This window comes from Pleurodeles waltl, chromosome 5 (assembly GCF_031143425.1).
Source record: "Pleurodeles waltl isolate 20211129_DDA chromosome 5, aPleWal1.hap1.20221129, whole genome shotgun sequence".
NCBI lineage: Eukaryota > Metazoa > Chordata > Amphibia > Caudata > Salamandridae > Pleurodeles > Pleurodeles waltl.
Genome location: NC_090444.1, coordinates 1,796,690,061 through 1,796,705,472, shown reverse-complemented (window position 1 = coordinate 1,796,705,472; position 15,412 = coordinate 1,796,690,061). Strand labels below are relative to the sequence as shown.

Sequence of the window (15,412 nt, the reverse complement as noted above, 5' to 3'; positions counted from 1 at the left end):
GGAGCAACTGTTACTCTTGCGGTTACAGTGTATATCTTGCTGCGTAGTCTTTCGCTGTGGAAATAATGTCGCAGAGAAAGTCTGGATTTAAGCCTTGTCGTGAGTGTGGAGGCAAGATGTCGGTGACGGATCCTCATTCCGATTGCCTTTGGTGTTTGAGCTCCGACCACGACGTCTCGACTTGTGATTCATGTCAGCACATGAATCCAAAGGCTCTTAAAGAACGTGAGGCGAAGCTGTTTATGGCCAAGTCAAAGGAGAAGCATCACAAGAAGTCTTCTCCAAGACATCGGCGTCATCGAGACTCCCGGCGCCGTAGAGAATCTCGGCGTCATTCAAGGGAGGCTCGTTCCAGGTCTCCGGATCGGCGCCGAAGAACATGGAAGGTCAGCCCCACGGTTACGCCGCATCCTTCTACGCCGTTGCCTTCTCCGGCGTCTCCAACTTCACCTGGACAGGCGTCGGTGATTGAGGTATTGGAGCCTCAACTGTTTTCTCCGGCGCAGACGCCGAGGCCGGCGTCGGGGTCGCCTCCGAGACAGGCACCCCAGTATCCGGCTTTTCCCACCCCTGGAGCCGATAGTTCCGCATTCTTGAATGCGATGTATGCCATCTTCCAACAGATGGCTCCAGGGGGTGCTCCGGCTGGGCCTTTGGCCTTTTCTTTGGGTGATCCTGCGCCTCTTCGGCCGGCACCCTTTATGCCCTTTCTCCCGTTTGGGAACGTGGGCTCGGCGCCAGTGTCGGCGCCGGTGGCCGCTCCGGTGGCTTCGGAAGGATTGGCCCCAGGGATTTCCATCCCGTCGACGTCGAGATTTCGGCCTGTGACTCCGGTGGGTCCATCCGTTTCAACTGCTCTTCAGTCGGCGCCGAAGTTACCTGTGGCGCCGGATGCGGCGTCGGTGGCTTCGGAAGATCGGCGCCGATCTCCAACTTCGGCGGAGGCATTGTCGACTCCGCGGATTGAGCAACGACTGCATTCAAGGAGACGTGCTCTCCGGGTACTAGAAGAGCAGGAGTACCAACGAGCCCTAGAGGAAGGAGAGCTAGAGGACTCGGGTGATGGGCTGCGTGGACTGGAGTCGGCCAGTGGGCTGGACACTTCCCCTGAGTGGGACCTTTCGTCCCTGGGGGAATATACTGAGGAGGCTGCTTCCTTTCATGCAGTGGTACGGAAGGCAGCTAGTTTTTTGGACCTGCCTTTGCCGGTGGTGGAGGCGAAACAAAACCTTTTGACAGAGGTGTTACATCCGGCCTCAGCCGCGGCGGAGCCTCTGTTACCTTTTAATGACGCTCTGCTGGATCCGGTTTTAGAGGTGTGGAAGAGGCCGGCATCTTCCCCAGCAGTTCACAGAGCCGCGGCCAGGAGGTATCGGGCGGCTCCAACTGACCCTGGTTTTCTGTCCAGGCACCCTACGCCGGAGAGCTTGGTGGTGCAGGCCTCCTGTTCGTCCAAGTCAGCGCCTGGTTCTTTTCCGACGGTGCCTGCGGACAGAGATTCAAAGAAGCTAGAGGCGCAGTCGAAGAAGATTTTTTCGTCCTGCAGTCTGGCGTTAAAAGCCACCAATGCAACCTGTATCCTGGGGAGGTATATTCATGCTCTGATGGATGACATCTCCTCTTCGTTTACAGAGCTTCCCCAGGGTCTTTTGGATCTTGTCTCAAATGCCCAGGCTGCTGCGACCCAAATTATCCAGACGGGACTGGATACCACCGACTCGGTAGCCAGAGCAATGGGCACAACTGTGGTGGCAAGGAGACAGGCCTGGCTCCGTAACTCGGGCTTTTCGGCTGATGTACAGTCCACATTGTTGGATCTCCCGTTTGATGGGGACAAACTGTTTGGGGCTAAGGCTGATTCGGCCTTGGAACGTTTTAAGGAAAGCAGGGCCACGGCTAAGTCGTTAGGGCTCCAAGCTCCTTCTTTCACGGCCTCTTCCAGATTTTTCAGGAGGTTTCGTGGATTTGGGCGTGGCTCTTCCTCCTCTTCCTTTCGGGGAAGATATCAGCAACCTGCCTCTTCCCATCCCTATAGATCTTTTAGGGGGAGAGGTAGGGTCCGCACCAGAGGAGCCTCTCAGCAGCACTCTGCCTCTTCCTCATCCTCTGGCGGGGTGCAGCAGGGGAAGCAGCCTTAGGCTTCCACCATTTCCAACTCACGCCTCTCCTGTAGGGGGAAGATTACAGCATTTTCTCACCAAATGGGAGACTGTTACGTCGGACAATTGGGTTCTCAGTGTTGTGGGAAAAGGCTACACCCTTCCTTTTCGGGAGTTTCCGCCCCTCATCCCGCCCCGCCCTTCGTATTGTTCACAAGAACACCTCCTGTTGCTAGAACAGGAGGTAGAAGTCCTCCTTTTAAAGGGCGCGGTGGAGTTGGTCCCGGAGCAGGAAAGGGGTCAAGGAGTTTACTCAAGGTATTTCCTGATTCCCAAGAAGGATGGTCGTTTGAGACCAATTCTGGACCTGAGGATCTTGAATTGGTTCCTCAAGCAGGAAAAGTTCAAGATGCTGACCCTAGCACAGGTGCTTTTGGCGTTGAACATGGAAGACTGGATGGTGTCTGTCGACTTGCAGGATGCTTACTTTCATATCCCGATACTCAAGTCACACAGGAAGTATCTCCGGTTTGTGGTGGGATCGCAACACTATCAGTTTGCGGTCCTTCCGTTTGGTCTTACTTCAGCACCTCGAGTCTTCACGAAGGTGATGTCAGTGGTTGCGGCGGAGCTCAGAAGGAAGGGGATAGCAGTATTCCCTTACTTGGACGACTGGTTGATCAAAGCCAAGTCCCCGGAGCTTGTGTTGCGTCATCTGCAGTCAACAACCCAGTTGTTGTTCGACCTGGGTTTTTCGGTGAACGAGCCCAAATCTCACCTAGAGCCCTCTCAGCGCCTCCTGTTCATAGGGGCAGTACTGGATACAACATTGGGTCGGGCCTTTCCTCCGCCTCAGCGGATTCAAGATATTCAGGATTTGGTTCCAATGTTTCGAAATGGAGCGGTAGTTCCAGTCCTCAAGGTCCTTCGTCTGCTCGGTCTTTTTGCCTCCTGCATTCTGTTGGTCACGCATGCTCGCTGGCACATGAGGGCTCTTCAGTGGTGCCTCCGAAGGCAGTGGTCTCAACACAGAGGGGATCAAGAGGGTACTGTCAAGATCTCCAGAGATGCTGCTGTGGATTTGAAGTGGTGGATTGTAAGCAACAATCTTTCGCAAGGAAAGCCGTTCCAGCAGTCGCCACCAGTGGCCACAGTCATAACGGATGCTTCCACTCTAGGGTGGGGAGCTCATCTGGGGGATCTGGAGATCAAAGGTCTTTGGTCTCCAGAGGAACAGATTTTTCACATCAATCTGTTAGAATTACGGGCTGTACGTCTGGCTCTCAAGGCCTTCCTCCCTTCCCTTCGTGGTCAGTCGGTACAGGTCCTAACGGACAATACTACCACGATGTGGTACATAAACAAGCAGGGAGGAGTGGGGTCGTACCTTCTCTGCAGAGAAGCTCTTCGACTATGGTCCTGGGCAAAGGACCATCGGATTTGCTTGATAGCAAACCATCTGGCCGGAGTTTTGAACGTGCGTGCGGACAGTCTCAGTCGCCGCTTCTCGGCAGACCACGAGTGGCGTCTCCATCCAGATCAAGTCCGTTTAATCTTCCAGAGGTGGGGGTTTCCTCGGGTAGATCTGTTCGCCACTCGAGAGAACGCGCATTGTCCGTTGTTCTGCAGCCTTCAGTATCCGATGCAGGAAGCGTTGGGGGACGCGTTTCAAATGACCTGGTGCGGCCAGTTGCTTTACGCGTTTCCTCCCATACCCTTGATTCCTCGAGTATTGAGGAAGATTCGCCAAGACCGGGCTCTAGTAATCTTAATAGCTCCGGATTGGCCAAGGAGGGTGTGGTACTCCGACCTTCTCCAACTCTCAATGTGCCCGCCGCTCCGTCTCCCTTTCAGGGCAGACCTCCTCTCGCAGTCGCAGGGGCAGGTTCTACACCCCAACCTCCAGAGTCTGCACCTACATGCCTGGAGATTGAACGGGGCAACCTGAGTTCCTTCTCTCTCCCGCCTGAGGTAGTGGATGTTATATTAGCGGCCAGGCGACACTCCACTAAATCTATCTACGCTAATAGGTGGTCTAAATTTGTTGCGTGGTGTGGAGAGAGGCAGATTGATCCTTTGCATGCTCATCTATCGGACGTTTTGTCTTTTGCTCTATCTCTGGCGCAAAAAGGTTGTGCAGTGGCTACCATTAAAGGTTATTTATCGGCCTTGTCAGCCTTCTTATGTCTTCCAGACCAACCATCTTTATTTAAATCCCCTATTGTTATCAGATTCTTGAAAGGTCTTCTAAATCAATATCCTCCAAAGCCATTCGTTATGCCGCAATGGGATTTGTCCTTAGTCCTGACTTTCCTTATGGGGTCCCCTTTTGAACCTATGCATTCTTGCCCCTTGAGGTATTTGGTTTTAAAAACAGTCTTCCTGATAGCTATAACATCAGCAAGGAGAGTGAGTGAGTTGCAGGCCTTATCAGTAAAACCCCCTTATACAACTTTTTATGGGGATAAGGTGGTGTTGAGGACCAAGGCTGCTTTCCTCCCGAAGGTTGTTTCACCCTTCCATTTGGCTCAGGCAATTACTTTGTCCACGTTCTATCCTCCGCCTCATCCTTCCAAAGAGGAAGAAAGACTGCACCGTCTGGACCCAAAGAGAGCGTTGAGCTTCTTTATCGATAGAACAAAGGATTTCAGGCTGGAGGATCAGCTGTTTATTGGATACGTGGGCAAGAGGAGAGGAAAGGCAGTCCACAAGAGAACACTATCCAGGTGGGTTGTTCTTTGCATTAAAATATGTTACTCTTTGGCAAAGAAGGATCCTCCTGAGGGCATTAGAGCTCATTCCACCAGAGCTAAGTCGGCCACTTCGGCCTTGGCCAGAGGTGTTCCTGTGGTCGACATCTGCAAGGCCGCAACTTGGTCGTCCCTTCACACTTTTGCAAAACATTACTGTTTGGATTCTGAGGTTAGAAGGGACGGCCATTTTGCACGGTCAGTGCTGCAGGATTTCTTGGTTTGACCATTTAGGCACCCACCGCCGGGCGTGGTACTGCTTTGGGACTCTATTCATGAGGTGAGGAATCCACAGGTAGTTGTATCCATCAGAAGAACGAGTTACTTACCTTCGGTAACGACTTTTCTGGTGGATACATTAGCTACCTGTGGATTCCTCACGGTCCCACCCGCCTCCCCGTTGCCTTTCTGGTCTTACCAAGTAATCCTTGAGTGCGCTCCTCTTGGTCTTTGAGGGTGCAATAGATGTATATATAATATATTTATATATATATATGTATATATGTATATATCTTTATGTATATACTTGGTGTGTGTATATATTTTAAAAGAGAGAGTTTTATATATATATATATGTACATAAAAAGATTTACAGTTATTCATACAATGTGGTGTATTTTTACAATATAATGGATGTTGCCTTGCTCTTTCATTGCATTGCCTGGTTGTTCTCATGCACGTAAAAAATGATTGGTACTGACGTCCGCACGTCGTCGAGGACCTCTTATTGCCTGTATGACGTCAGACGGCGTCGCGTGGGCGACAGTGACGTCCTCGTCGACGTGCAGAGACTAGTAAGAAGATTTCCGTCAAATGCTGGCGCCATGGGAGTATTCATGAGGTGAGGAATCCACAGGTAGCTAATGTATCCACCAGAAAAGTCGTTACCGAAGGTAAGTAACTCGTTCTTCTGGCATTTTGTAGGGACTATTTTGCAGTATATGCAGCAGCCTGGGGGGTGATATCTTCTTATACAGCGTCGCCTTCCCAAGCGTCAAGAGCGGCAGCGCCCACCAGTGTTTTACATCCACCTCCAGTTGTTTTAGCATGGGGGCCTATGCTCGCCTCATAGTGTATACCTGGGGTATGAGTAATCCAGATTCCTAGATATTTAAATTGGGTGGTCTCTATTCTTAATGATTACGCTGCTGTTTTCTCCATCTTCCAGCCTCCTGTCCGGAACAGTAGGGATTTGTCCCAGTTAATAGCGAAACCAGAGTAACTCCCAAAGATGTGAAAAATCTTTGTCAGGGTAATGTTGGATAGGTAGAACAGGATATCGTCTACATACAATGAAATACGTTCATTCCACCTGCTGTTTCCTGGCCAACCCCAGATCTTCACCTCCACACGTACTCACTCTGCCAGAACTTCTATGGCAAGAGCAAACAACATTGGCGACAGAGGGCACCCCTGACAGTTGCTCCTCTATATGTTAAACGGCCATGAATTGTAACCTTTCACTTTCACCCTGGCTGTCGGCCTATTGTAGAGCAGTTTGACCCACCTAAGGAATTGTGGTCCGAATCCCATCATGGCCAGCACTCTGAAGAGGTATGGCCATGCCACAGCGTCAAAGGCTTTACTCACATCAAATGAGGCATTCACTCACCCCACAGGTGAGCCCCCAGTCATTGCCAAATTATTGTGCAGTCGCCTCAGATTGAGCCTAGTTGAACGGCCAGGCATGAACCTATTCTGGTCCAGATGTACCAGATCAGTCACCACCCTTCTTAGTCGGTTAGCAAGGACCTTGGCTAGGCTCTTAATATTTGTGTTCAGGAGTGAAGTCAACCGGTATGAAGCACATTGTTCCTTGGGCTTTCTTGTCTTGGGTATGAGCACAATCGTAGCCAGCTGCATATCCTCTGGTAGTCTATTTTTCTTAAGTGCAGCTTGAAAAACAGTGTGTAGCGGTGCTCCTGTACACCTGGAAAGCTTACAAAACAACCCAACTGGGGACCCATTCGGGCCCGGTGTCTTGCCCGATTGCATCTCATTGCTAAAACCATCTCCTCAATGTTAAATCAGTTTCTAACCCCTCTGTGTGTTGTGGTTCCGACCGCCTCATGGATAGTAATTTATAAAAACAATATCTCCTCCTCCGGGGCATGCATCTGCACCTTATACAGTGTGTTTCCGCTATGCTAGGACTGTCAGTCACCACTCTCCCATGTCTACCTGCAGTTGCCCTGACTGCCAAACTCTCTCTTTGCTTCCTATCCAGGCTAGTAATTTGCCTGACTTATTTCCGACTTTGTAAACCATTTTTTTGTTTTGCCTAATAACTTGTTTTGCCCTCATGGTGAAACTTCGCTTGCTTTAGTTCAATCTCTTTTTAACGATTGGCACAGGGGATATCACATAGCCCCTCTCCAATTGAATGAGTTCCCTTTCCCATGTAGCTAGTCTACGACGTCAGTCTCTTGTATCCCCTATTTTGCAAGTAACAATGACCCCCTCTAATTGTCGCCTTATATGCTTCCCAAAGTGTCACAGGACTCTGCACAGAGCCTTTTTTTCACAAAATATTGCTTAGTGGCTTTACTCATTGTTTTGATTTCCTAGGCGTTCGAGGGCTGCTACATCTCCATCCGCCAGTCTCCCTGTGGTTCCCTCACATTTATGGGCAGCATCACTCACAGAGGTGAGTGGTCACTAATTCTGCGGGTCAGATATTCTGTCTCACTGAACCTCAGTAGTGAATGGCCTGGGGTGGAAAAAACAGTCAAGTCGTGAATGCATGTTGAGTGCTCCTGAGTAAAACGGGTACCCCTAGAGATCGCCATATATCACACAGCCCAAGCTCTTGCACAAAGCGTTCTAATATTTCCCTGGTCATTTCTCCTTCTGTTCTCTTGCTGTGTCTGTCCAGGTGTGTGTTTAGTGTAAGATTGAAATCCCCACCTATCACTGTTAGTGCCGAAGGGGCGTCTATCAGTATGGTCCCTATTTTCTGTAACGTTGCCTGTTGGCAGTCCGGGGGTGGGGGATGTGGCGTAGACTTTAATCAGCAACATGTGTTCGCTCTCCTATTCCTCTAGTATCGCAAAGTAGGTGCCCTGTGTACCCATCCATGTAAGTATGACATGAAACAGCACCACTTTCCGAATGAGGAAGAACACATCCCTGGAACCGGATGTGTATAGAGAGTAGCCTGCCACTTTGTGTTTGGCCCTTGCTGCAATGTTGGCTGTCAAGGAGGTGCATTTCCAGTAGAAACACTGCATCAGGCTTGTATCTGCCCAGTGTCTTGAGGACCAGACTTCTCTTCACTCTATTCCATGTCAACAACGTTAATCTCTGGGTATTAGTCATGGTAGGTTTCTGTCTTCTGCTTCAGGAGTAGGCCTATCTCCTGTAAGTGGGTGTCCCAAGCGTCTCTCATTTTGACATATCAAGGTGTTGTAAGCTATCCCCAAAACTAACCCCTCCCTACTTTAGTGTGGGGTGATTCTAAAAATGACCACCACCCTCAACTTGCGATACTTGTGAATCCCAAGTCTTAACAAGTCTAGATTGTTGGTTGCTTCAGTCGCTGGCGCATAACCAGAGGCCTCCCAGGCATAACTGTTACTTTGACTGTGATTGTTCTCAGACAGTCTCAATCAGTTCAATGAGCCGCATCAATCCTCAGCCTCTCAAGGCCCCAGAGCTTGGCATTGTCGTATCGCTTAGTCGCTGCCGGTGCAACACTTCTACACCAAATGTTTAGGCGTGATGTGCAGCAGTTGTTCCTCTAATGTTTCTTGTTCTATCTTTGTTCAAAGCCGCCGCCCTCTCCCTCAGATCATAGGCAATGCCACCTGTTGTTATCCAGGATGCCACTATGTTGCTTGATCTCCTGTAATGTCTTTTCTTGGGCTGCTTTTACCTGTGCTTTCGTCGGGGAGTAAGCAACTTTCATGTTGCAGCGACGCTTTGCAGGCACCCGTCATCATCTCTCAGTTTGTCCTGTGATGGACCCAACCAGAGACCCTGCTTCTCCAGCTATGTCCATGCGTTCTGTGCAGACATCATGAAGTGGGCTTTGCCTCCATGGACTATCCTGAGTTTTGCTGGAAATAGAAGCATGTATTTAAGATCTAAATGGCGCAGCACCTTTTTCACTGGCGCATATGCTCCCCGTTGTCGTTGGACTTAGTTTGTGTAGTTGTGTAGTCCATATATCATCCAGGGTCCATGTTTCTTGACGCTTGTAGAGTAACAGAATAACATCTTGATCTCTGAATTCATTAATCACGGTATCATTGGGTGTGGGTCCGCCCTTGGCGGCGATGGATATGGCAGGACTGTTTTTTCCAGCCACTCTTACACTAATAATTCTGTGTTAGGGCCCTCCGCTCTTTCCAGCACTGCAGCAAACCTTATATTGTGGTGGCAAGATCGTCCTTCTGTATCTTCCAACCTGTTTATCCGCAATTTTACTTCTTTCTCCATAGCTGAGAATCTTAATGGAAGTTCATTCATGCGCACCAGTATGCTGCCCAGTTGGTCTTCCTTCTCCTTAACACGATCAGCAAGCTTTTGTGGTCGTCCCTCAGTAATGCTGCCTCACTCACCATTGCCACAATCTTTGTTTCTAAAGAGGTCTTTGTGTCTCTAATAGCTTCTAGGATAGTTGCTGTGTGTGAGACCAGGGATGTGCATTCTTCAGTCTGTGTGCTCGGTTTTCTCCATTAGCTTCCACTTTTGCATCGGAGAAGCCTCCTGTCACCGGGCGTAGCTTGCCCATCTTATTTACCATGTGCGCCTCTCTGGCTGCGGGCCACCAATGAGCACCAGCCTCAGGGAGAGGTGAACCGTGGAGTCCGCACGCGTTGGGAGATCCTGCCCCAGTACCGGCCCAAGCTGAGGCAGTGCAGTGCTTTAATTTACCTTCAGCCAAATTAGGGCAGAATCTTCAACTCAGTCCAACAGCCTAGGTACTCCGCACAGTGTCTCCCCAGGTATTATGTCAGTACCCGTCCTCAATAAGCGCACACTTTAGCTTTAAGCTTCGCACATCTGTGCAGTTCTGTGTATGGGGAGGAAAAGGGTGAGGGTAATCGTCCCCCAGTTTCCCATCCACTGTGTCCCCCCGCCTGTCAGAAATGACAGTTTGCAGCATTATTCTTGCTTGTTCTGCGCCCCACTGTCACACTTCTGCTTATAGGCACCGTTCCCTTGAGGTATAAGATAGTGGGTATATTAGTCCCCTTCCACGTTACCACCTGAGGCGCCTCTCCCTTGACTGGCTCCTTCATCGTGCCCCGTCACCCTTGGTAGTCAGCAGCAGCAGCCGGGCTCCTGTTCAGTGCAGTTCCTTTAATTCCTTTTGGAGAGGGAGGAGGCAGGAAAAAGATGAACATCTGGTTAGTAATGGGCTCAGTACCTGTGCTGTCCTCCTTCGGTCTGGCCTGGAGCGTTTCTATTGACTTCGGTATTGCTCTTCTCGTTGTCACCAGACTGCAGCGCACAAGCCTCGTTGCTCCAGCCTACATGGGTCGGCCCCTCCTCACCCGGCAATAATCTCCGACCACCAGCACCAAAGCCACATCCCCAGCGTGAAGCATAATTGACTATGCCACTTACAAAAGATGGTAAGAATGTGTCCAGGTTTCAATATGGTAGACGTCTGATATGCTCTGTCGATCAAGAATGATCCTGAGAAGGCATGCTTAGGTGTCCTACACAGAAGTTTCTCCAAACCTCTATGTTAGGTTCTTTAACATTACTTTTTCTGAGAAGCAACTGTTTTTGGTGAAACTGGAAAGTTTATTTAAAAAGTTGGAGCACAGCAGAACTACCAACTTCGCTGTTGATATGGCCTCTCGGTCATGCCAGTTTCTCCAGCATTAAAACAAGTTCTATGACTAAATCAGTTCATATGGTTGTATCAGCAAACAGCCATCACATCATCCATTCTTTAACCACTACAGAGGCAAAGGAGCATTTGGAGACTGCCACCAGCAGCAAGTTTCATCTTCCTCTATGCTAGCTACTGTAGGACATGGAAGATTTGATCTAGATTTGCTATGATATAACTGCAGTGGGTCACGTTGTGAATTATTTGGCACATTAGCGTGAGATTACCTTAGACTAGTCTTTCAGATAGTTCATTTAGAGTAATCCCTGCTTTTTTGCAGAAGACCTGATGGTGTTTCAAGATGGTCACCTTAAAAAATCTTCATTAGAGATTTGGGGTGGTTCAGGAGCATTCCCAGTTTGCTTTTCTCCCCTTGGCCTGTCATTAGTGTTCACCGAGGCAATGTTGTGGTAAAGTCCTACTTTTACAGTAAAGGCATACGTTTTTTCCCATAATAAAAAAGTGGGTGATTAACACCTGAACCCCTAAAGAACAGCTATTTCACCCTACAGTCTGTATTGCTGCGTGTGGTTCTCCATCAACAAAAAAAGGTCTTATGGTATCAGTGAACTGTATCGAGTTTATTAGAACAGTCCTATGCATATGTAGGGGTAGGCTTATCCTCAGTAGAAAAAGTAAAAAACAACATCCAATAAATGGTTTTGCAGTTCACACCAAATTAATTTCTGAAGGCTTGCTTAGTTCATGTTGTGCCTTTCCACAAAACCTTTTCAGTGGCATCTGAGATGAACCCAGTCTCTATACATAGCTTCAAAAACTGGTGCAAATAGTCTTCCTCCCAAAGCAAACGCTCCTCTCAGGTGATCCTGATTCGGTCCACTTCCATTTAAAAGTCAGAACTTCACTACTCTCTTTACACAGAAGCCTAGAAACTCAGATGAAAAATGCTGCCTCCTGATACTTAAAAGCAGTTTTGATGCCCTGCTCCATTAAGGGCTGCAGCCACTGATCACCTTCCCATGTCCCATCCGTGCAAACTCCGAGGCAGCTGACTTCCTTCTGACTTCAGATCAGTTTAGAAGATAACTTTGGGAAAGTCTGTCAAACAAAAATCTCCAGGCCAAATGTCAAAGAAGGGAAATTAAGGATAGAGACAAAATGTTGTCATCTCAGTTGTCCTTACGTTTGATAGACATGAACCATGGAAAACTGAGCTGAACAAAAGTCCAGCCTGTCCTAGAGCACAGGTTTGTGGTCCAGGAATCCTCAAACTATATATTTTGAGAATATTTGAAAGAGTGTTTTATTCATGAAAAAGCCAAAGATATGTATGGGAATCTCTTGAAATATCTGTGGAAAAAACAAGACATACAACAAAAGTTCTACTTTAAAAAATATTGTGGACCGTGTACTCTACCACCGCAACAGAAATTGTGCTGCTAGACGTTTCTCCACTGGATTGAGGTCCTTTTTAGTCCCTTTGAAAGTGACCCACTGCATGACCTTTGAGACTTGGCATTCCCAAATTGTATTTGGTAATTATTTCTGATCACACAATCTGAAAATTGTTATATTGCAGCCTGACTTTCAATTTAGACTCCTAGAAACCAGCTACCTCACCAGTCACACATTGACTGTACTTTTACCTCTGACCCCTTATGTTGCCTTTTTGTTTGGTTTGTGCTAGACAAATACCACATACATACATCCGTATCACCACATGCTTGCATTCATACATAAGTGGTCTGACTGTTGCTCTTCAAAACTACACATCGTACAAATGTACAAGATTGTATGTACTATTGGTATAACTGTATATGTCCTACATCTTAGAGGTAACAGTAATGATAATATTTCAGATTAAAATTAAATTGGAAAAAGAGGACCCTGAGTTTTCATTGGAGCACAATGAGCTACGCATTATCGTGAAGACTGAAGAGGAGATACAGCTCATCACACAGGAGGAAGGTCTGTCTTATTTAAGAACAAGTTAAAAAAGTTGATTATCTCTTGTCATGATTGTTCTTGTGATTTAATTTCCCCTCTGTTGTGTAGTTAGAATTTTATTAAAGTGTCTCATATTCTGCTCTTTTCAATCTGCTTTATTGATTAAATGTGTTAAATTGTAACAGTGCCTCGAAGCTGCAAAGTGGTGCCATTACCCTGTACAATAATACAGGTTATTGCCATTTGCTGCCTGTTATTATTTACTGCTTACACAGCATAAGGCTTTGTGAATCAGGACCACATATATTGCAGTGGTGGGCGTAGTGTGACAGCCATTGATTGGTACATCAAGGTTCTAGGGTAGGTCGTGGCATGTTGGTGAACAATGTTAAACAATTAGTACATACAAGTATACTTTAACCCCCTTAACTGCTGGCCCCACCCGCAACATGCTGAGCTCTTTTTTGGCTATTTGGGGTAGTTTGTGTCCTGACCTTCATAACTTTTTGTCCGCATAAGGTATCCATGCCAAATTAGCGTCCTTCTTTCCCCCAATATCCTGTGGGTTCTAAAGGTATCTAGGGTTTGTGGATTCCCCTAGAGGGGATCGAGAAAATAGGAAAAAGTGCTCTGGATAAAAGTGTCTGTGTTGTACCATAAAAATGACACCAATGAGCAGTTTGTGGTGCTAAATTCAACATCTTTGCAGCCTTCAGGAGCGTGCAGAGCTGAATCAAAAAAACTTTTTTTTTAACCACAGTTTTGGCATTTTTCAAAGAGGTAGCCCAGTTTTCCTATTTTTTGTGTTTTCAGCCTACTTCCAGTTTGTGGTGGAAACCATTGTGAAACCTATGGGTGATCCAGTAAAGTTACATATTTCTCAGAATTAGACAAAAATTCCAAGTTCATTGTGTACTGAGTATAGACCAGTTCTTATGGCGAAATATGTAGCGTGAAAAATAGGTATCAATGTAAAGGTCAATGTATTTCTGAAAATTGGGAACAAGATCTGGCGTTTAGGAGCAGTGGTTATTAGTACATCTCTAAATTTGTGGGTAGCCGTATGAGCATATGATTTAGAGGGTATTTTTCAAAATGTCCCCTTTCTTACACACTGGCTTACGTTTGGAAGGTACAAATGCAGCTAACTCCAATTGATAATAACAAATATCATGGATAGCTGTGGATTTTTGGTCTTAACTCAGGTGGCACTTTGAGGAACCTATTGCACATTTTTTAAACCTAGACAAGTAGGGGAGTCCTGGGTAATGTGCCTTGTGTGGATCCCTTGAGGTGTTTTTACCCACAGTGCCATGCCAACCTCAAACTTTGCCTGAAATGACGCGTTTCCCTGTACATTTCTGTGATGGAAACTTCAGGAATACACAAAATTATTACCCAAATCCCCCCCAACATTACCCTATGTGGGCTGATAAAAACATAGTGACGGAGACAGGAACAGATCCAACCAAGGTCAATGGGAGCCCTTGCAAGGAGACTCCTATTGACCTCAGTTTGCTCCGTCCCTGTCGTTAGCACTAGGACCAGCCACCCAAGTGGTGCAGCGTTTTTATGGCCACAAGTGTGGCAATCCTGGGTGTTAGGAATTTTGCAGATTTCAGAAGTTTTCATCTCAGAAATGTAGTGAAAATGTGTGATTTCAGAGAAAGTTTGAGGTTTACAGGGCAGTGTGGATAACAAAACCTCGTGGGATTCATGCAAGGCACACCATGCTAGACTCCCCTGGTTGTCTACGTTTAAAAAATGTCTGTGGTTGTTAGGTTTCCAAGGGTGGTGGCTGAGCTCACCCCCCAATCCCGCAGCTGACTCTATTGCTGATCTCACCATATAGCACTGTAGGGCCTTTTGTGTCAAGGTCTCTTGGCCTACCCACACAAGTGAGGTACCATTTTTTATCACAAGACTTGGGGGAATGCTGTGTGGTATGAAAGGTGAGACTTCACACAGATTCCAGAAGTTGTCCTCACAGAAATACGAGGAAAATGTGTGTTTTTAGTCAATGTTTGAGGTTTGCAGGGCATTGTGGGTGAGAAAACGTTGGATGCATGTGGAGCACACCACCCTGGACTCCCCCAAATGTCTAGATTTCAGAAATGTCTGAATCTGGTAGGTTTTTCCAGGTGGCAGCCTACCCAAGCCCAAAACGTGCAGCCATTCACTATTGCAAGTGGGATGATATTGGGAGTTACCCACACTCTCCTGGCCCATCTGTAAAAACAACACCCAAAATAATCAATTGTCCTCTCGCTTGCCATTGGGATGGGATGCTTTGGTTCGCAGGGGAGTAGAACAGGGCTCGAAAAATCATAAAAATGTTACTCGTCCTGCAGGTCGAGTAACTTAAATAATCTACTCAACCTAGGCGTAATCTACTTGACCCATAAACGGGTCTCAAATTGTGTGATCCTAGGCAAATAGTTTACAGAGTCATCTTTTTCTTAATTCTCACATGATTGCACCTTCAAATATGTGAGCCCAGTATTTCTGCAGTACAAAAAACCCTCTTGTTTGATTAAGTAGACTAACGTTTGCTGTATGCATCACAAGAATCTACCCCACATACCCATGAGGTCTAGCCCACATAATCTAGGACTTGTTTTAGTTGACTAACAACATTGCCATCAGGGTAGGAATGTTTCTAAGTTTGTTTAAACACTCAATTAAAAAAAATATATTACTAAACCATGATGTGGTAACATATTGTCATCTACAAACAGTAACCTTCCAAGAAATGTCCAAAAACCTCTCCACTAACTTGCAGCTTTAATGATATAATGATAAAACTA

General features: G+C 47.1%; 1 protein-coding gene across 1 annotated transcript in view; it reads left to right on the top strand.

Annotated features, from left to right (window-relative positions):
* The window catches only part of LOC138296796 (oocyte zinc finger protein XlCOF6-like), a 69,643-nt gene that overhangs the window by 34,085 nt on the left and 20,146 nt on the right, over positions 1 to 15,412 (top strand). The window contains exon 2 of the mRNA XM_069236237.1: positions 12,518 to 12,626. Within this exon, the coding sequence (XP_069092338.1) occupies positions 12,518 to 12,626 (109 nt within the window). The remainder of the gene's footprint in view (positions 1 to 12,517; positions 12,627 to 15,412) is intronic.